Source organism: Thunnus maccoyii, chromosome 11, assembly GCF_910596095.1.
Source record: "Thunnus maccoyii chromosome 11, fThuMac1.1, whole genome shotgun sequence".
In the NCBI taxonomy this organism is placed as follows: domain Eukaryota; kingdom Metazoa; phylum Chordata; class Actinopteri; order Scombriformes; family Scombridae; genus Thunnus; species Thunnus maccoyii.
In genome coordinates this window covers 24465942-24486412 of record NC_056543.1, presented here as the reverse complement: position 1 = coordinate 24486412, position 20471 = coordinate 24465942, and the positions used below count along the sequence as shown (strand labels likewise).

General features: G+C 38.2%; 3 protein-coding genes across 6 annotated transcripts; all 3 read right to left on the bottom strand.

Annotated features, from left to right (window-relative positions):
- Positions 1-523: 523 nt before the first annotated feature.
- On the bottom strand, positions 524-7931 carry asmtl (acetylserotonin O-methyltransferase-like). Of its 3 annotated transcripts, none has more exons than XM_042426155.1 (16): positions 7849-7931; positions 6873-6988; positions 5978-6109; positions 5836-5883; positions 5680-5744; positions 5521-5585; positions 5288-5396; positions 3841-4168; positions 3519-3761; positions 3048-3210; positions 2761-2960; positions 2514-2646; positions 2287-2427; positions 1996-2118; positions 1294-1448; positions 789-900 (listed from the first exon to the last, which is right to left on the bottom strand). In XM_042426155.1, the coding sequence occupies exons 2-16, from the start codon at positions 6963-6965 to the stop codon at positions 883-885; spliced, it is 2016 nt and encodes a 671-aa protein (XP_042282089.1). In that variant the 5' UTR covers positions 6966-6988; positions 7849-7931; the 3' UTR covers positions 789-882. The 3 variants fall into 3 exon arrangements, with proteins under 3 accessions (XP_042282088.1, XP_042282089.1, XP_042282087.1); XM_042426153.1 differs by having other exon boundaries at positions 809-900; positions 1211-1448; XM_042426154.1 differs by lacking the exon at positions 1294-1448 and having other exon boundaries at positions 524-900.
- A 293-nt stretch (positions 7932-8224) lies between these two features.
- On the bottom strand, positions 8225-11795 carry p2ry8 (P2Y receptor family member 8). The gene is made up of 3 exons (XM_042426782.1): positions 11715-11795; positions 10101-10417; positions 8225-9551 (listed from the first exon to the last, which is right to left on the bottom strand). The coding sequence occupies exons 2-3, from the start codon at positions 10412-10414 to the stop codon at positions 8795-8797; spliced, it is 1071 nt and encodes a 356-aa protein (XP_042282716.1). The 5' UTR covers positions 10415-10417; positions 11715-11795; the 3' UTR covers positions 8225-8794.
- A 965-nt stretch (positions 11796-12760) lies between these two features.
- On the bottom strand, positions 12761-19905 carry upf3a (UPF3A regulator of nonsense mediated mRNA decay). 2 transcript variants are annotated; one of them, XM_042426693.1, is made up of 10 exons: positions 19495-19905; positions 17483-17589; positions 17261-17367; positions 16926-17024; positions 16661-16771; positions 16498-16553; positions 16254-16412; positions 16012-16145; positions 14971-15271; positions 12761-14201 (listed from the first exon to the last, which is right to left on the bottom strand). In XM_042426693.1, the coding sequence occupies exons 1-10, from the start codon at positions 19633-19635 to the stop codon at positions 14013-14015; spliced, it is 1404 nt and encodes a 467-aa protein (XP_042282627.1). In that variant the 5' UTR covers positions 19636-19905; the 3' UTR covers positions 12761-14012. The 2 variants fall into 2 exon arrangements, with proteins under 2 accessions (XP_042282627.1, XP_042282628.1); XM_042426694.1 differs by having other exon boundaries at positions 14983-15271.
- Positions 19906-20471: the final 566 nt, after the last annotated feature.

The window sequence follows — 20471 nt, the reverse complement described above, 5'->3', positions numbered from 1 at the left end:
CTTATCAACAAACTAGATATAATTCCTGCAGCTTGTGGAACAGGTGCACTTATTGTACATATATAGCTTCTGTGGGTGATATATCCATCATTTCAGTTATTGTTACTGGCAGTGGTGGCACACATCATAAAAACTTAGTGTATATAGTTTCTTATAGATTTAACACTCAACAGAATATAAAATTAAAATTATATCTCTCTCACACACACATATAAAATATTCTGAATATCTTCTAAAATGCTTATTTTGCACATACTTGGACTACATTTTATAGTACATGACCATGGCAATACAGCTTTTCACCACACATTCTACTTATATAATGACGCATATGACAAATGAAGATATTTTTTAGACTTAAAGATTTCAATCACAAGTTACTGAAGTCCAAAAAAAGTTATAGGAATATTGGACTTCACCACATCAACTTAAAAGATAATATATTAATGTAGTGTTTATGATGCCCCCACATGTCCAGAAACATCTGTTATTGCAGGTTTAAGTAAAATTTTGAACACAGGACTTTTATCAATAATCAAGTTTATTGAATTGTTGCAATAAAATTTTTACTTCAGTAAAATATCTCAACATATTTTCCAACCACTGATCAAAAATATCACAAACCACAGCGATCTTTTGCCATAATCAACTGAATAAAAAAACGTTAGGATTCAAATGGATGATTCACTTGCTGCTACATTTTAACAGCAATAAAAGCATCTAGAAAGTTCTTAGTGTGAATTACACGTGTGTCCCCAAATCCATGTTTGCTCAGCAAGTCTGCATACTGGCTCTCTGTCCTTTCCAGTCCCTCAGTCTGGGCCAGCATGTTAAGAGACTGCAGAGTGGAGTAGGGTGTCTGTCGGTCCAACATGGTCTCAGCTACGAGCACTGCACATCCTACGGCCCAACACAAGAGATTGTTCTGGTGCTTAGTGTATAGGACAATTATACAGTGGCTAATTATACAACATTAAAAATGACAATGTATATACCTCTAACATACACACTTTTTTAATTAGATATTAGATATATCTTTCTATAAATGACTCAAAAAACAACTACCTATATTTGTTGATCAGCAAAAAAAGGGTAGTGCTGAACATTTGTTATTGGTTTACTTGCTTTAGTGACTCATTTCATCATAAAAACAGTCCTGATCTTAGCTTTTGATTTTGGCAAATATTACCAACAATATAAATCACAAGACCTTCTATATAGTCTTGCTGAAAGTGTCATCAGTCAAACTTTGATGCAGAGCATAGCATCCAGGAAGTTGTCTGTATGTCTGACTTGTGCTGTGGTGAAACCATGGCTCTTCAAAAGCAGACTGTATTCTGTTGCGCCTCTCTGTTTCCCCTCGCTCATACTGAGGGCCTGGAGCAGCCCACGACTCGGGCCCCTTCTGTCTTCATCCAGGAAGATCTCACTCAGCAGGAGTCCACAGCCTGGCAGCATGGTGCAAGTGCATGATGTGTATGCAGATTTTTAGAGAACAACAGTAGTGGTCTTGTACTCCCTTATCTCCTTACATTTCTTTGCCTTATGGCAAAAAATGAAGCTCAAGAATAACAAGGGAGACATTAAACCACTATCAAGATTTTGGTATTTTAGTTCTGCTTTGAACTTGCAATCCTCTTGCAATATGTTGTTTTACATTTTGTTGCAATGCAATCATCTCAGCTTGTAAACAGGCTTTTCTATCAGTTTCAGCAGTCATACAAAGGTTAAAGAGTCTGCAGGTTTCTGCGGAAACTTAACTAAACAAAAGTTGTTTTCATTTATTAACAATCATTCAACCAGAGCAAGAGATCTAATCAATGAAATCAGTGGCTGCAGTTTTACTGATAGTCTGCAAACTCTAGAGTTTCACATGACTGAGAACATTATACTAATCATATACCATAACAATTCATGGATTGAAATTATTAACATTGATCAGTCAAACGCATAATAAAAAAGATGAAAAGATTGAAATAGCTTTGTGAAATTTACCTGGTGTACATGCATCTGCGATTTTACTCAGCAGGATATGCACTTTCTCGTCTGGCCAGTCATGGAGAATCCTTGCAAGGATGTACAAGTCAGCTTTGGGTAACTCGTCTTTAAAGAAGTCTCCTATTCATACAGTGAGGACAAAGCCATGAGTTACGCTTACAGAGAGAGTAGGTGTACATTAACATTTCTAACTTGACAACCAAGACCAACAGAATAAGCTAATTACACAGCATCAGCTAGCAACACCAACAGTCATGACAGTATTTTAGTGTGGAATCACAAACTGACCTGCTACAAATGATACCCTGTTGTCTGTGTGCTGCGGGTGGAAATGTTCACTCATTTCAACAACGACTGGCAAGTCAAACACCGTCACAGACAAGCCAGGATGGGCTTTAGTAAACTCATAGGCCATGGCACCTGTGCATCCTGGAAAAAAAACAGAAAGATGAAATGCAGAAGAATGGTTTATTATCTATGAAAACTTTTTACTTTTACGTTCTATCTATCCTTACCTCCAAGGTCACAGGCGGTTTTAAAACGGGAGAGGTCGAAGGCTGTTGCTACAGCTTTTCCCGTAACTTTAGCGATGCTGTGCATGGCATTCATGAATCTCAGTTTGACCTCTTGACTGTTGTAGAAAGTATCCTGTAAATAGAGAAAAATTACCAGGAGAAACCAGAAAATAGCATTTATAAAACAATGTCAACACGATTTTATCCACATTTTAACAAATCTAAGACTGAACTTGGAGATAATCACCTGAAACATATCCTTAGATTTCTTGCCGAAGGCCTTCTCATGCTGGTTGGTTCCCTCCCTCACAGCGCTCTCCAGGTGGGAGAAAAGAGGCCACACAGTGTTGTTACAGTGCTGGATGTAGCCGTGCAGTGAAAAAGGAGCATCTGACAATAAAAACCGCTTTGCCATGTCCGTGTTCTTGTACACTGGCTTCTGGTATTCTGGGAGTGAAGTCAACATAAAACATATGAGATATTTATTTAAAGTTAATGCCTCATCTTGTAATTATCAGCTGAGTGCTGACTAACTTCTCTCTTTGCTCTTCAACAGTCCCAGAGACACACAAGCCTCCAGCAGGCATTCAGTCCCTTTTGTAGAGGCTTTGATCTCCTGGGCCACCTGTGCTGCATCCAGCCCTGGTTTGCTCTGTAGAAGGTCGAACACACACATCTCGGATGCGGTAAACAGTGCCTGGGACATTTTTGGAGAGGCAGAATGGATACAAAGGCAGAGTTTAATTTGTTTTAACGATCAGCTAAGATGATAAAGCAGATTTTATCTTTTATTTTGATGATATCACACAACAAAAACCATGTGCTGGAATCTAGAAACACATGCTAAATGATAAAAACATTGTTTTATCATTTCTGTTCATTAAAAACATTACACCATTTTTTTTGAGTCTTAAGTTCAGCTAAATGTTTCATTACATCTTATAGAAGTCAACTACAACATAGATAAACATTCTTATTTTGCAATCACAGTTTATTCCTAATTACCTTTGAGGCTTTGAATCCATCCATCAGTTCAATGATTCGCTGCAAATCCTCTCTCTTAGGTCCACTGTCCTTATGCTCTCTCACGTTATGCTCAATCAACTGCCCTCTGTTGGTTGTCAGCGGTAATGTTGTATTCTCAGAGCCTCTGAGCTCAGCCTCTCTCTCATCTGTGTGTTTAGACAAGCTGTTGAGCAATGTCCAGGAACTCTCACCCACTTCACTTTCACTGCCTTTCCGTTTGACCTATAAAAAGGAGAGATCAGCTCTTATAAATAAGGAGAAAACAGTAACAAATTGTGCTCTTTGTGTGAGAAAAGCAAACCTTATGGATGGGACTGGCTGAAGGGCTGCTCTGGGTGTGCTTTGTTTGACTGGCAGAGGGACTGTTGGGTCTGGGGTTGGATGAGGAGCTGTGTTTCGATGAAGCTGGCAGGTTGGATGGAGGCTGAGTGAGTATCAAGTGTGTGCCGTTGTGGTTTAAATGGACAGAGCCACTTTCCTGATCCAAGGAGGGACAGCGGTTGTAAATAAGGTCCAGCTGTTTGCAGAAGTGGTTGAGGGGGAAACCCACAACATTGAGGAAGTCTCCATGGACGTACTCCACCAGCATGCCACCAAGAGCTTGAATACCGTAGCCGCCAGCCTTGTCCCTGACACACACAGACAAACATTTCATTTCAACATACAGTGCTGCGTGAAAGTTTGTGAACCCTTTAGAATTTGCTCTATTTCTGCATGAATGTGACCTAAAACGTGATCAGACTTCCATTCAAGTCCTAAAACTAGATAAAGAGACATCAGTTAAACAAATGAGACAAAAATCTTACACTTCTTCGGTTCTGAGTTGTACCAGCAAATTCTACAGGAAAATGTCAAGGTATCTGTCTGTGAACTGAAGCCCAACAGAAAGTGGGTCATGCAGTAAGACAACAACACTAAACGCACAAGTCATTCTACCAAAGAATGGTTAAAGAAGAAGAAAGATAATGTTTTGGAGAGGCCGAGTCAAAGTCCTGACCTTAATCCTATAGAAATGCTGTGGAAGGACCTGAAGCATGTAGTTCATGCAAAGAAGCCCACCAACATCCCTGAGTTGAGACTGTTCTGTAAGGAGGAATGACCTAAAATTCCTCCAAGCTGATGTGCAGAGCTAATAAACAGTTACCAGAAACATTTGGTTGAAGTTATTGCTGCAAAAGAGGGTCACACCAGTTACTGAAAGCAAGGGTTCACATACTTTTGCCCCTCACAAATATGTAAGATTGGATAATTTTCCCCAATAAATAAATGAAAAAGATGAAAAAAATGACATTTTTTTGTCTCATTTGTTTAATTGGGCTCCCTTTATCTAGTTTTAGGACTTGTATAAATATCTGATCATGTTTTAGGTCATATTAATGCAGAAATACAGAAAATTCTAAAGGGTTCACAGACTTTCAAGCAACACTGTATAATAATACAAAAACACTATACACAAAGGGTTTGTATGTATGTATGATACGTTCCTCAAATGCAGAGCAAATCAAACAATACACTCACTGACCTCACTCCAGATTTTCTATCTTGCTGACACAATCACTTCATGTCAAATAGGACAAGACAAACAGAGCTGGAATAAAACTGTGGCATCAAAGTCCAACAAGCAAAAAGTCCATGATGCTCATATCCAGTGAACATGACCTCCACTGATTAAATGCTTGGTGCGGTTACTACACCAAAAGAAAATCAATAGTTCTTACATGTATGAAAGTTCAGGCCATCATACTCACATGGGTTCACCACTATTGATGTACTCCCACAGCATATCTTCTGAGAGATCAGCAAACTTCACCTTTGTTTCTTCGTAGAAGTCTATTAACTGGTAATCCACCTCTTCGTCTGAGGGACAGGGGAGTTTAGAAATGAAATGTGTCCACTCATGGAAGCACTATACTACAGTGTAAATGATCCATTGCTTCATCAAATTTCAACAGAAAAACAACTGCAACAATTATTCACTTACTTTCTTTCTCATGGCAGAGGATAATAGCTACACCTGTGAAGACACTGTGCTCTTTACCACTCAAGCTGGAGCAGGAAAAAAAAGAAGAGAGGACTTATAAACAAGGCTCTGACTGTTTTATGTCTGTAATGTAATGAAATAATGTAAAATTATACTGACCTTGACAGCATTCTGTAAGCATCTTGCTTGTCCACTGGCTTCTCCAGAATCATGCCATCTACAGTCTGTGGAAATAAAAAAACATCAGCCGAAAGTGAACAGGAAACATGCAACATACAGTATACTGCAGACAGTAAGTCATCTTCCTCCTCTTACCACAATAGTGTCGGCTCCAATTACTATGTCTGGAGTCTTCAGGTGTTTCTGAAACAAATTAATACAAAATATGTTATCAATATGTCATACTACAGAAAAAATATATACTGTATATAGTCATATAAAAAGTAGATTAACTCACAAAGGGCATCCTCCTGGCCACCTCCAGAGCCTTCTGCTTGGCTGTCTCAACAGCATACTCATGAGGTGCTTTGAAAAGTCCCTTGTCAAGTGTTTCTTTAAACCAAGATGGTACCACTTCAAATCGTAAGCCCTGATATGTAGGAGAGCACAAAACAACAATAAAACATTCATATTATTGTTATTATCATTCAATGTAAGAGGTGTGACAAAGCATTCATCATACATTTAGCCCAAAGATCTGAAACCTTACTGTTAGGTCTACAAATTGACACAGATACCCCAAACCCCTTAAATAAAGAGTTTGAGCTCCTTTAAGGTGGAGGTGTAGACTCTTCAGGGCCAGGTGCAATAGACAGAGACACTACTATTTGGGATGTGTAATAAAATCACTTAATTTGCAACCTCTATACTAATTACCAGCACTGCAGCGCTGAAACTATATGCTACATTACAATACATTAAAGTGTATTCTGATTTATTGATTTTACCTGTTTTAATTCATTTTTACTCACTTATTGTTTAACTGCTATAGTGTGTTACTTTTTCTATTACTTTAACTTTTGGATGACTCTGCTTTGACGTGTATATTTTTCCTATAATGCAAGCCATATTTCCCAGTAGGATATGTAAAGAAATAGGTTTGATTTGTATAGTAATATGTATATGATCCAATAAAATGATTCCAGCATTAGGAGAGTTGTCGAGCTGTCTGAGTATAAATTACTTTCATTTTCTGATTTGAAAAATAAGAGTTTTATGATCTAAAAGTGGACTCATGGGCCAGTAGAGAGTCCAACTCCAAATATACAGTTTTATGTGTTCACGATCAAACAAATTGTGCATACCATGATAAATATACAAATCCAATGAATTAAACCAGGTCGGACACATACCGCATTGCGGAGAATCTCCTGTCTCCTAGGAGAAGCACTTGCCAGCACAACCAGTTTACCAACAAGCTTGGAAATGACAGGGTTCAGCACCATGGTGGTCTTCTTGTCTTACTGCCCTGAGGGTGATGAACAGAGTTAAACATTACAGATGTGGCCTAGTTAATGTCAGAGGCTCAGGAGTAAGAAATCAGATGACTCGATTACATGATCGACATAACATCAAATTTGATAATCAATTTGTAATTTAAGTCATTTATCATGATGCCAAACATTCCTGCTGAGTCCTGCTTTTCAAAGGTGAATATTTACAGCTTTTCTCTATTTCACATTATTGTAAATTGAATATATTTTGGGATTTAGACTGACGGTTGGACAAAACAATTTTCACTTTGGGCTCCGGAATATTGTGATGGACGGTTTTTTCTATCTTCTAAACATATTGTAAAAAATAATTGACGAATTAGCTTATAATAAACACAATTAAAGGTAAATGCTGCATTAGGCCTATATTTCTCATACATGTGATACAGTACTGACTTAAAAGAACACAATGTATTGCTGTAAGTATTGTAGATACATTTCCATTAAGTATAGTAAAAGTAAAGTAGTATAGTAAAGACATCGCAAGTATTCTCTAATATGTGGCGTCTTTGAAAGTAGCTCAGGTAAACATGTTACGTTATATAAGCATATGCCTAATTTACTAATTTAACAAACATAGCACACACCTCTGCTGTCCTACTTAACGTCATATTAACTTGGTGTTAGCTATGTCAGTTAATATCAGCTAACTTTGTTTTGAGGACTTAGTGTCCTGAAAAAGCTCCTGTATCAACATTTTAACGTAACGCTACTGTAAGGACGTCGGTTAGCCAGTTTACCCACAGCAGCATGAACACAGTCACTTTAAAACCATCTTTCATGGTCGGAACATTACATTTATTACAGTAAACATACAGTATACCATTTGGCTTACCTGCACAAGTCAGGAAACGGCGAGTGGACGGCTTGCAACGACAACCAGCATGACGACGCATACGTGATGACGTTTTATACTGTGGGCGGATCTACCAATCGCAGACAGAGGAGAAGCACGTGGTGCATAGCATGAGACAATAACCATAACCATAACAATGACGAGAGGAGGAATACTTTTTCTATTATTTATTTATTTATTTATTTTTCATTATTATTATCAATTGCACACTGCATATACTCCTGGTCAATATTTTGTAGGGTACATTTCATCTTATTCTCTTCTATTTAAAATGTCAACCTACAGCAGCTCTTCTCACTTAGAATATATTTTGCATTTGTACATTTACATTTACAATTGTAAATCCTGTCTTTTTTATATTATTTAGGATTACTTCATTTTGTGTATATGTTTGACTGTTATGCATTACAACAACAACAAAGCAAACCTACATGGCAATAAGCCGTTTCTGATTATCTTTTGTTGGAAAAAAAGAAACGAAAAATGATGAAAAGAGGAACTTATTTATTATTTACCGAGGCATTAACATATACAATGTAAAAATTACATTAATCCAGCTATACTTGGACAAAGAAGGCTTATGTAATATATAGACTTTATTGATATTTTATTTACACTCATACATGCTACATCTGGCCAGATAATCGTTTGGGTGACAGATAAAATACACAGTTCTTTAAAAACAAATATTCTCTAAAAAACACAAATAATAATGGAAAAACAAAGATAAAGTTTGAAAAGAGATTCAGCTCCTGCCAATATTCACTTATTCTGCAATACACATAAAGAAAAGAAATGAAGTAAAAATATGTTGAAAGAGGGTGACACAGGGTAACCACTAAGACACTCTCTCTATCTCTCTCTCTCCCTCACTTTCTTTTTCACTGTTTCTCTCCTGTTTTTCTGTTTCTCTCATTCCCTCTTTCTATACTCTGCTGTGCTGCTGCACCAAATTGCTGTGTTCAGTCTCACGACCTTCTGTAGTGCAGTGTGCAGAGTATATGCTCTCTCTATTCTCCATCTTTGAGTCCCCACTACTCAAGATCTGCAGATTGATGATCTGTCTCAGCTTTTGTCTGAAGTCCTTGCAAGCAAAGTAGTAAATGAACGGATCAAGGCAGCTATTCACACAGCTAAAACAGAGAGACAGTTTGTAGGCCATGTAGAGAGACTTCTGATAGAAGAGTCTCATCACAGTGTGAGTCAAGAGGAGGATGTTGTTGGGAGCAAAGCATAGGGTGAAGACCAGGAGAACAATGAAGGCTAGACGTATCGCTCTCTCTTTCTGGGCTGTCCTGGAATCACTGGCCAGTTTGTGTATGACACTGACATAACAGAATACCGTGACACAGAAAGGGAAGAGGAAGAGGACAAACACCATGCTGAAGAGGAAGGCCACCCAGGCCAACAGGGACGGGAGCATGTCTTTCTTAAGCACGTCAAAGCATGTGGTAATCCCCAGTTCAGGAATGTTATAGGTCAGGTCTGTGGTCATCAGCGGGTACAGAACGCTCAGTACCATAGCCCACATGAGGAGGCAGCTGATGACAGCGATGGACTTCCTCCCCCTGGTCTCTCTGAACAGCATGGGCCTGACGATGCCAAGGTAGCGGTCAATACCAATGGCCATCATGGTCAGGATGGAACAATACATATTGGTGTAGAAGACAAGGGTAAGGAAACTGTGGGTGGATACATAGAAAAAGGATTTTATTTAATCACTGGTCAAAGCAAAATCATGATTAAAAAGTTTGAAGGAAAAGTTTGACATTTTGGGAAATGTGTTTTTTGCTTTCTTGCCAAGAATTAGATGAGAAGATGGGTAGACATAGCAGCCACTTTTTTGTACAGACTTAACAAACGAGATATAATGTGTTAATTAGTGAGCTTTAGAGGTGTTTGTATGCAAATTTGTTACTTTTGGACAGAGGAAGGCTAGCTGTTCCCCCCTGTTTCCAGTCTTTACGCTAAGATAAACTAACTGACTGCTGGCTGTACCTTCCTATTTATCACACAGACAAGAGAATGGTATCGATCTCATCATCTAACCCCTGGCAAGAAAGTGAGTAAACCTACTTCTCAAAATGTCGGACTATTCCTTTAAGAATGTCCTAAATCAATGAAAGTTGAAAACATCATAAGAGACAGTTTCTCCCAAATTTCAATGAATTTCTGTTAAGGACATCCTTTATCGTATACTTTCAGCAGTGTCCAGCAAACACAAAGGATACCTGCACATGTTGGGTCCTAGATTCCAATGGTATCCTTGGAGCTGGTAGGCGATCTGGAAGGGCAGGGCAGTGCCCAGGGCCAAGTCGGTGAGGGTGAGATTAATCATGAAGATGATGGAGGGAGTCTTAGGAGACGTGTGGAAGAGGAGGAGCCACATGGAAAGGCCATTTCCTACCAGGTTAATGGCAGTAACCAAAATGTACATGACAGAGATGGTGATGCTGGTGTTTACATCCTGAAACAGGTTCAGGGTGGCGTTGTCTAGTTTGGTGCTGCTTGAATTCGACATGATTGGAGGGGAGCTGCCTCTCATCACCTGTGTGCCATAAATCAACAAAGGCTTCAATGAGGCTTGTGGTAGTGTTAATTTTTCTTACAAAATACAGGCAGGAATAAAGCAGTATCATGTACATCTTAATTTATGCGTATCATGTTATCATTTGGTAATGTCTGAATGTATGAGAAAAATATTAGATATCATAAACCACAAGAAAAAAAAACCTTCTCAAGCAAGAGTGGTGCATACAACTGTGCAAAACTGATTGAACTCAAAAGTGTGAAACAGATAGTGTTGCATTCATTTCATAATTCCACTGCTCTGTTTTGTTGATTGCGTGACAGTAGCACATGTGTCGGGTGGAGTTTTCACACAGGAAAAGGACACGCTCGATTTGTGGTGACAAGAGCCAACTGTCGCTCAAGGTGGCTCGTGCGATCGGCACATGTAAATCTGGCTGTGAAGTAGACTGCCAGTGAAGATATTATAAAAAAGCTTAAACCAAGAGCTTAAACAACAAGTCTAGTTGCAGAAAATGGAAAACAAAACTGAATTCTATCTCAGTGCCATGAGGAAATTCACACATCAACACAGACGAGAAATACACTTTCACTAGACACTTTCTCTCGCATGTTGTGCACATGGTGGTTTGGAGGGAATTACCACAAACCAAATAAGCAGAAGACGCACTTAACTTCAATGAGCCATTGTAACATTCATTGGAAGTTATGCAATGGAAAGTACACTATTACCACAATGATCAGGAGGATCACTACATCATGCTCAAGTATTTTGACAGATCAGGAAAACATATTGGATTGCAATAATGAATATTTGTAAGTTCTTTTTTTCTCTACTTTCTCTCCGTAAGAGTATTTGTTGCATCACTGTCCACTAATGAGGACTGAATGTTTCTCTATATATACTAATATATGATGTTTTTACATTTGTATTATTTATGAGTGTGCAATTATCTATTTGTGTGTGTCACATGCTATGTACTATGCACACCATACTAATATTGCAGCATGGATGTAAGTCAGACGTTTATTTCTTGTGACTACTCTTTGTTAAAAAGAAGAAACATGTTGAAAACATGGTACAGTTTTTTTCTTTTTTCACTAAAAATACTAAGTCAAGTCTATTTTTACTGGGCACCTTTAAAAACAACAAATGTTTAAAGTTAAAAGTAGAGATCTAAAAAAAAAAAATCACACTAAAAATAAAGAAATATTGACACGCGGTGCATCGTAAGTCCATTTCAAGACAATATTAACTTAAATTATATAAAGTATAAGTACTGATAAACCTTAGTAAAAGTCAGTTGTACACTCACCTCTATGAACGCAGTGGTAGACCAGAGGGAAGTCAGGTAGGCAGACGAGTGTCAGTTGCAGACTAAGGTACAGATATTGACTGCTGAGGAAATGAGGTTTGTGCATTTGACAGCGAGAGATAAAGAGAGGAAATGGATCATGTGACAATCTCTATCCTATACCAACTGAAGAAACTGCCAACACATTACAATCCGTCTTGGAGATGACTCTTAAGATGCAGACATGCGAACAACACTGAAAGCATACACATTTACTCATCTGTCTCTTTCCTCACTATATGGTTCATGAATTATCTATAAGAGTAATAAAATCATTTAAAAATTACAAGACTGTAGTCTACTCTTGAAGGTTTTTAGGTTCATGACACATGTGTTTGATCTGTATTTTTACTCATTATCAGTCATACTGCTGCTGTGATTGAAATGTGATGGGAAAAGTCCAAATGACTCTGACGTCTACGCAAATGCAGAGGATAGAATATCTTTATATGTGGGTTGAGACTGAAATGAGTCACATAGAGTAAAATCTATGAGATATCTTTTAATAAGTGCCAAGGCACCATAATAGAGTTGGGGCTTAAGGTAAATACACGCTTTCACACAGGCAGAAGGAAGGTATTGTCTTTAAGTGAAGTGAGAATGCCAGATTTATGAGATATGCTGTTGTGCTTCCTGTTGCTTGTGATAGTTCTGCTTTATCTGTGTGACAATGTGACAGACACTGTCTGATTGAGTGACAATTCAACAAGTAAAAAGAAAAAAAATTAACATTTGATTGATCATTTAGAAGAAAAAGAAAGAGGAGAGTTTTATTTAAGATTTGGATAATCTGCCTTCTGCATCACACATGAAGCAGCCAGACATGACCACACCCACTAAAGCTAGGATTCAGTTATAGATTTATTCATTGCTAACTGTAATTGACTCATAACTAGCATTTATAAACGTGCATTATGGGTAATACAGCCTGCAAATACTGCACCACCCTAACTGTCGTACATTTTCAAGTGCAGAGACTGAGACTGAAACAAATGTTGAATCTCTCATAACTGTAGAAGAGCTTTATTTTTTCACAGCATAAGGAACGAAACCCAAACGATGTAAGAGATATGATAGACAAATGTTAGGTCATGTGCAAAAACATTATACAGTAAGGCTTATTAAACAGATCATATTACTATAGCAATATCTGTGGCTTTTCCATTACATTTAGTTGATAGAATTAATAGAAAACCATGCAAACATCTTAGAAAATCAATTGTTTTCATTTATCTGTGTCAAGCTGGGAAATCCTTCATTTTATTTCTAGGAAATGCTTTATAGAAATGTAGACAATGTGTTCTTCCTGGCTCATGAAGCTTTCCTCACAGAAAAAAAATCCTATCTGTAGTGCATGAAACCTTAGAATAAGATTATGGACAAAATGTCATAAAACACATAACAATTAGGAAAAAGTGGTAGAACATGAAACATTGTGTTCTTAATCATTCATAACCTCCTCTCATTTGCTCACCTTCACACACAAAAATACACACAGGATTCCCACTCTTACATTTTCTACATCCATTGTCTGTAAGCTCTACTTACATTATATTTCTTTTTGATAAAATCTGTAGGATCTTTAAAAACATCCAAGTTCAGTGGACTCTACAAAGGCTTGGAAACAAGATCTCTTTTGCGGAGGATGAGGTCATGGTTTCACCAGCAAATTGATGATGGACACTACAGGTGAGTTTACAGGTACACACACACACACGACCAACAGAAATGACACTGGACTGCCTCTAGTGACAAAGATTTGATACAATTTGATGAAAACTAAAATAAAAAACTAGAAAGCAGGCAGCAATTTAAAAAATTAACAGAAAAAATCTCATTACGTGCATCAGCACCAAGGTAGCACATGAAATATACCACACAGTTGTGACAAATTGACTTAATTGTTGTGCTATCATATTAATACCCAATATATATCAATACTCGATCTAGTGGTATTGTTGGATAACTCTCTGAATGCTGAACAGTGAGACAGTTAAAATATTTATGTAATAAAAATGTTCATGGTCCAGAAAGAAGAAAAACCTTGACCAACATTCAAAGCTCTGAATTTTATTACACCTATACTGATGAAAATGACTAAAACAAAAAATAAGAAAATAAATATTACTAAGTTAACTTTTCCCTCACAGGGGAATATTATTTTTAGAAGCTCAATAATAATCAGTCAGACTTGTCAGCATCAACTTAGGTTGAGAAGCTGAATAATTTATTTGTATTTCCTATGAACATCCAAACTGCTCACTGCTCATCTTTGCTTTTCTCGAACCCCTTATCAAGCCCTGTTGCCATGGTAACAACGTCATAGCAACGCTCTGTCCCGGGTTCAGGCGAGTGACCAACAGGGATGCAGTCATAGCCTTTGCCTGCTGAGCTCATGCGCTTGCGGTTGCGTGCGCCTGGCTGGTAGAGCTGCATGGCTGGACGGTCCTGCAGGGAGACAAGAGAGCAGGGCATGGGAGAGAGAAGCAGCACACACTTTCATTACATAGATCCATACATGTTCTTAATGCATTTAATCCGCTTACACAGGGATGAAGTGTATCCGAACATGCACAGGGCTAGCAGGTAGTGACACACCCTAGATAGGTCGCCTGACATCACAAGTTGTTGAATCACCACCACCACCCACTACCACTAGGGCTCTGAGACACTACCAGGAAGTTGTAAAACTCTGCTTTTGGGCCTGTCAGGGTTTTCCTTCCAAACCATAACTGAGGGTTGCGCAAAGAGACAAACTACGTGCGTTTTATTTAGTTAAAATGTCATGGATTTGTTTGAATGTAAAATGGATTGTTTTGTATCATATTTATAATAGATTAATCATAAATTCCAAGGTGATGGATGTAAAATGTTCTTTTTGATTGGTGATATTTTGTTTTCATGTATAGAAAAATCATCCATTCGTCCATCCATCCATCCATCCTTGAATGATTTCTACTAATAAACTGTTTGGCTTTTGGATCCTTGTGTTTAAATGTGCACCTCACACCAGATGTTCTGTGAGCCAATGCCAGTAACATCATTGCAGTTTTTTCAAAGGGCCAAACACAGATACACCACACAAACACGTATTCATCCTTATGAGCAATTTCAGGTCAGTCACCATCTGTAACAAGTCATAACAATGAAGTTAAAAGACTATATCACGAGAGACAAAGCAATTAGTTGTCACCGTTCCCCCCCATCTCATGCTCACCTTCTCGCTCACCTTGTTTCGGAGGCGTTCCTTCCTGTTACCCAGTTCCTCCCTGTCTTCCTTTCCCAGTTTGTCTCCACTGTCAGGGCAATAAGAATAGCCATGATGGTGCCCCTCTTTTTTGGCTCGGTCCTGGCAGTAACCCTTTCCCCATTTTGTTTCATCTTTGCGGCGCATGAACTTGTCAAACTCATAGTGGTGTCGCTGACGTTTCCTTTCGTCATCCTTCCCTCGATGATCCTTATCTCTTTGTCTGCGGCAGTGCTGTTCTCTCTGCTCCTTGTCACTCTCAGGCTGACCTCTAGTGGCCAAAGGAGAGATTACATAGACACCAAATACATGATTATTACAAAGACATTATTACATTACATCACATTATTATTACATTAAGAATTAAGAGAGGAGTGATAGCAGATTTCAAATGTGTGTTTTGAATTTAGGTACTTATTGGGGCTGTACTTTTGTTTATATTTGGGTCATGGACTGTTACTTCATTTGTAAGTAAGAAATGATTTAATACTCAACAGATCAGCAATTACTCATTAGTTAGCTCATTAGAATATAAAAAAATATAACATGCATCTTCTGCTAACATTTGGTTTAGCAGGTTGTGAGCTCACACTTAAGAATCCACCAATGTAGCTTGCACAGTATTTTTAATTGATCATGAGGGACCTCCCGTTGACCACTGACCTTCCATTTATGTCTTATTAGTGGTCACCCCACACAATGCTCTGAGTTGTAAATGTTAACATATATATTTTGTTGCAGATTCTCTGCAAGGAGTCAGTGGAAGGGTCCTTCCTATTCAATCAAGGAGCTTATTAAAAGCAAGCTTCTCTGGCAGTGGATACATAAACCAACAGGATCCCTTCAATTATTTACTATTTGTAAAATTCCTAGAGTGACTAGTATTTACACACTAAGTATGCTTGAACATTAAGTGGTACCAACCAGTGGTATTATTACTGACCACCCCACGTGATGCTCACTTTAACAGAAAATTGCCCAGCTACAATGAAGGATTTTGATGATCCTTACTTTTCCTTGAGGTCCTTTGACTTCATTTGTCCACCGGCTTTCTCCCATTTCCCTCTCTCTGTATCCCCAATTTCACTTTTGTCCTTCATTCGGTCTGAATCCACGTCATCGTCCCTGTCACTCTTCTTTAGGAGCTAAAACAGATAATACAAGAGGCAACAGATTCCGTAACTACATGCTACACCATTTAAAGTATCCAAACAACTAGGATATACAAATAAGTATGATTTTTTAATGGTTACTTTAATTTTGATGTCTTTATCAGACAATTTCTTCTGCTTCTCTGCCTCTTTCCGTTTGCGTCTCTCCTCCTCTCGTCGCTTTCTCTTCTCCTCCTCCCGTTGCCGTTTCTTTTCAAGCTCTCTTCTTCTCCTCTCCTCTCTCTTCTCCTCCCTTATTCTCTGTAGGGGAAGGATGTGGCGCATTACAAAAGATGTTTGACATCTTTAGAAACAATTAATCTGAGTATTTTTTATTCTGTCTTACTTGTTTCTCAATTTTCTTATTTTTGATGTACTCCAACAGCGGTGTTGTCCGTTTAGCTGAAATTGATCAAAGTGGGAAGAAAGGGGAGAGAAAAAAACAGAAGTTCAGTAATTTTGTAGGAGCTGTTACTCCGAAACTCGTGATCATTTTGTTTGCGACTCACCTATGAGCTCTCTGGTCTTTGCCTCTATTTCTCCCAACAGAGTCTCAGGATTGGCCATAGACTTCTCCTCATCACAGGAGTAGTTCTCCAAGAACCGCTTATATTCTGGGTCTGAGGGGGTTTAAGATTACAAGGTGAATAAAGATTACAGAAACATATGTTTGAATACTCCAAGATTACAAAGATTTATTTTCTTTAGCTCTGAAATCCATTCTGGAACAATATAATGATAACTGTTTAAAATGCAAGCTCTGTATTTCACTACCTTCTTCAATGCTCCCAGCTTTGGCATCTTTCTTTTTTAGCTTCTTCTTGGAGATTTTCTGGAAGGGGGCAAACTCTACCACTGCAGGGTACTCCTGGCCTGAGTAAATATTGAAATAAAAGGCAGCTTGTCACTTCACACCAGTTATCAAATGGTAACAATGGCAACAAAAGCTCTAAAGCCACCTCTCTGTCCATTAAATTGGGTTTGCAGCTGTAAAACAAACACACTTTTGTTTGCATTTAATATTGCAGAATGGGTGGTGGTGTATGTCCACCTTCACGGCACCACAGCGGCATCAAAGTCAAACTGAGTTTAAAAAAATCAAGAGTTACCCTTGTTGTCAATGAAGACATAGCCATCAAATCGATCCCGAAACAGAAGGATATCTTCAGGGTTTTTAAAATTGATATATGCCCTGGAGAACAGGTGCGGGTAGAGACTGTGGAGACAACAGAAAAAGTCATCAATGTCTGTATAAAAGGGACAATGCAACAATATTTGCTATCTTAAGCATACGTAGTTTTGTGATTGGCTGAAGAGGCTATCATGGTTACCTTTGATCAGCTGGAAAGAACTCAAAATAGTCATAGGATGGAAGTGGACTGAGCTGCTCTTCTAACTGGTCCTTTGACAGGTTAGGTGGGAGTCTTCGAATCACCACCTGTAGACAATCATTTACATATGATTTTCACTTCAGAAGGAAGAACATTGTTGGTGGTGCATTTTCTGTTCAGGGATAATTCATCCTTTGCGTAGTAGTTATTTTATATACCAGAGTTTCTCAACTGTGGGCTCAGGTCCAAGTGGGGTCACTTGATGTGCAAACTAAGTCATGAGAGAATACTGTACTAAAGACATACAGTACACTGATATTTGTTTGACATTTTTCTCTTGTATAACTAGATTTGAAATGCTCATAAAGGGGTTTACCACTGAATTGTCAGTTTATTCATCATGGGGAGTACAACGCATCCAGTAAAAACAATTGCGTAATGTTTTCTGTGGCTCTGAAGAAGCTTTATAAAGACATCAAATTTGTAACAGAAAGCCCAAGTTAAAAAAAACTGAGGGCATGCAGTTTAAAAGACATAAACCAGGCAGGGGGGATGTGGCAAATGATTCCAGTAATTTGCATTATAGCCTCCAGCATTTTTGTAGCTTGGCAGATAATAGACACTAAAAGTGATGATATATTGGCCTCTGCTGCTTGGATACTGACACTGTTTTTAAACATGTTTCTTATGAGTCCCCCAACTTTATAGAAGTGCATTACCCAACTGCTTGAGTACCCCTTTAAAAACTTCAGTGAGCTGCCAATGGGCCAAAGTCTTACTGTGCAGGCAAACATTATTCATGCCCAGAACTTAATTTTAAATTTAAGCGGAGATCTCAAAGTTTCCAATGACACCATATACTGTATGTAAGGCTACATTTTGGGCAAAAGTGTATAAAATGATTCACATCTAGAATATTTCCATTTCATGGAATGGTGCAGCCATAAAAGATGGGATTGGATATGTCAATTAGCAGAAATATCATATAGCTTCAACAAAGGCTTGGAACAAGCTGATACATATATGATGCTGTCTGATGATGTGGAATAAGATTATTCTTTCAATGTTGAAGCTACTTTCTTCACATTATCTTTATTCAAAGTATCAACAACCAGGATTGTGACAGTGTCAGAGGGTTTGCAAAATATATTTGTCCTAACTTCCACCCACCTGAAAAAACATTGGCAATAATAATAATAATAATAATAATAATAAGAAGAAGAAGAAGAAGAAGAAGAAGAAGAAGAAGAAGAAGAAGAAGAAGAAGAAGAAGAATGCACACTATCTTACATAGGATGAGTCTGGGTAAACTAGGTTTATCATCTTAAAGCAACTTATAAAGTGTACAGTACCAGTCAAAAGCTTGGACACACTTTCTCATTGAAGTGAATGGGAAGGTGTGTCCAAACTTTTGACTGGTACTGCATGTTAAGGTGTACAACAGAACACACAAATAATAAATTATCAAATGCAGACAGACAAAATTATCTTTTCAAAAGCACAATTTTGGGATGAGCCATCAGTCATTTTTTGACATTTTATGCAAACTGTATTAAAATACACCTACTTCAAATAACGCCTTGACAACTCTCGAGGCTACTGGGGATATGAGCTATTTTGGGGGCTTAAACCGGGATTACAGACCGTGCAAGGCTGAATAAACGTATTATAAACCATTCGATGATGAAGGAATTACTATTGTAAATAAGAGCACAATTATGATCAGTGTTTGCTACATTCCTTTAATCACTTAGCTGCCAATGTCAGCTTCTTTTACAGAGAAAAACAATAGTTACATCAACAAAGTCAGAGAGGAGTGTGAAGTCTAAACTGATAGGAGGTTGTAGATCTAGCTGAGGGTCTGGAGGAGCAGTGGGATCGTCGTGATTCCAGCAGCGCGTCCTACTCCTGTCGCTGTCCGCGGTGCTGAAACGATCCCACCTTCCTCCGAGCCTCCTCCATGTCTGTTTTCCACGCAGCGTAAACAAAACGACAAACCCTCGTCTTCCTACCTTTGTAAAAACCTCTTTCTTCTCTTCTTTCTGCTTGGGGTTACCGGGAGTGTTTTCTTGTTCTCTTTGGATGTCCCTAAACTTTATCTCGACGACGTTTTTCTCCTTGCCCACCGTCATTTGGTCCTTTTCAGACCTCATTTCTCTCCATCTCCCTCTCGCCAGTGTTGTCACTTTGTACTCGCGAGATTACAGTAATATCGCGAGTGGAGGGAGCTTTAGAAAGACGGCTTTGATGGCAATGCGACTGAGCGGTGTCACAAAACTAGTACTATCAACTGTGTCATTAAAAACAAGAAAATGGGCATACATTGATTGCATACTGCTATGAAAGGTTTCTGTTAGCGCCAGCTGGACCTTTCGCATTTCCTCCTGATTTCCATTTGATTGAATTTGTAGCCACAATATGTCCAGTAAGTAAGTTTTAGGGCCCCAAACTCTAATTTTCCCAATCATTACAGTTTTTAAAAGGTACTGTGAATATGTGTAATGCTGCAATACCAATAGTTTACTGTACAACTCACAAATGACGCAGACAGAGCTCAAAATGATGTTTTTAAACTTTTAATTCTGTCTTATTTTGAGTATGTAACGTTTTTAAAATTCTGTTCATGTTTTGCAAATGTTTTGAAATGTTCAACATGTAAACATACATTCAATGAACGTCACTTTAGTAGAAAGCGTGCAGCTGGATTTTGAATATTGTAATCAACAACCATCATTACAAAAACAATTAAGTTCAATCAATTCAAGAATGCATTTATTTCTTTCAGGATTTCATCCATAGCTGGGCATATTTTCCACTTGACCCTTCATTTCATGACTGCATATAGAGCTTATGATGGTACAGTTTTTACATCCAACAAGCAGTAGCCTATGTGGTGTGAAAATAAACCAGCTTCCACCTGTTATGCGTATGTTTTTATGTCCCAGAGTCACTGTGTAACTGCAGATTGGAATGAGTTAATGGCTTTGCA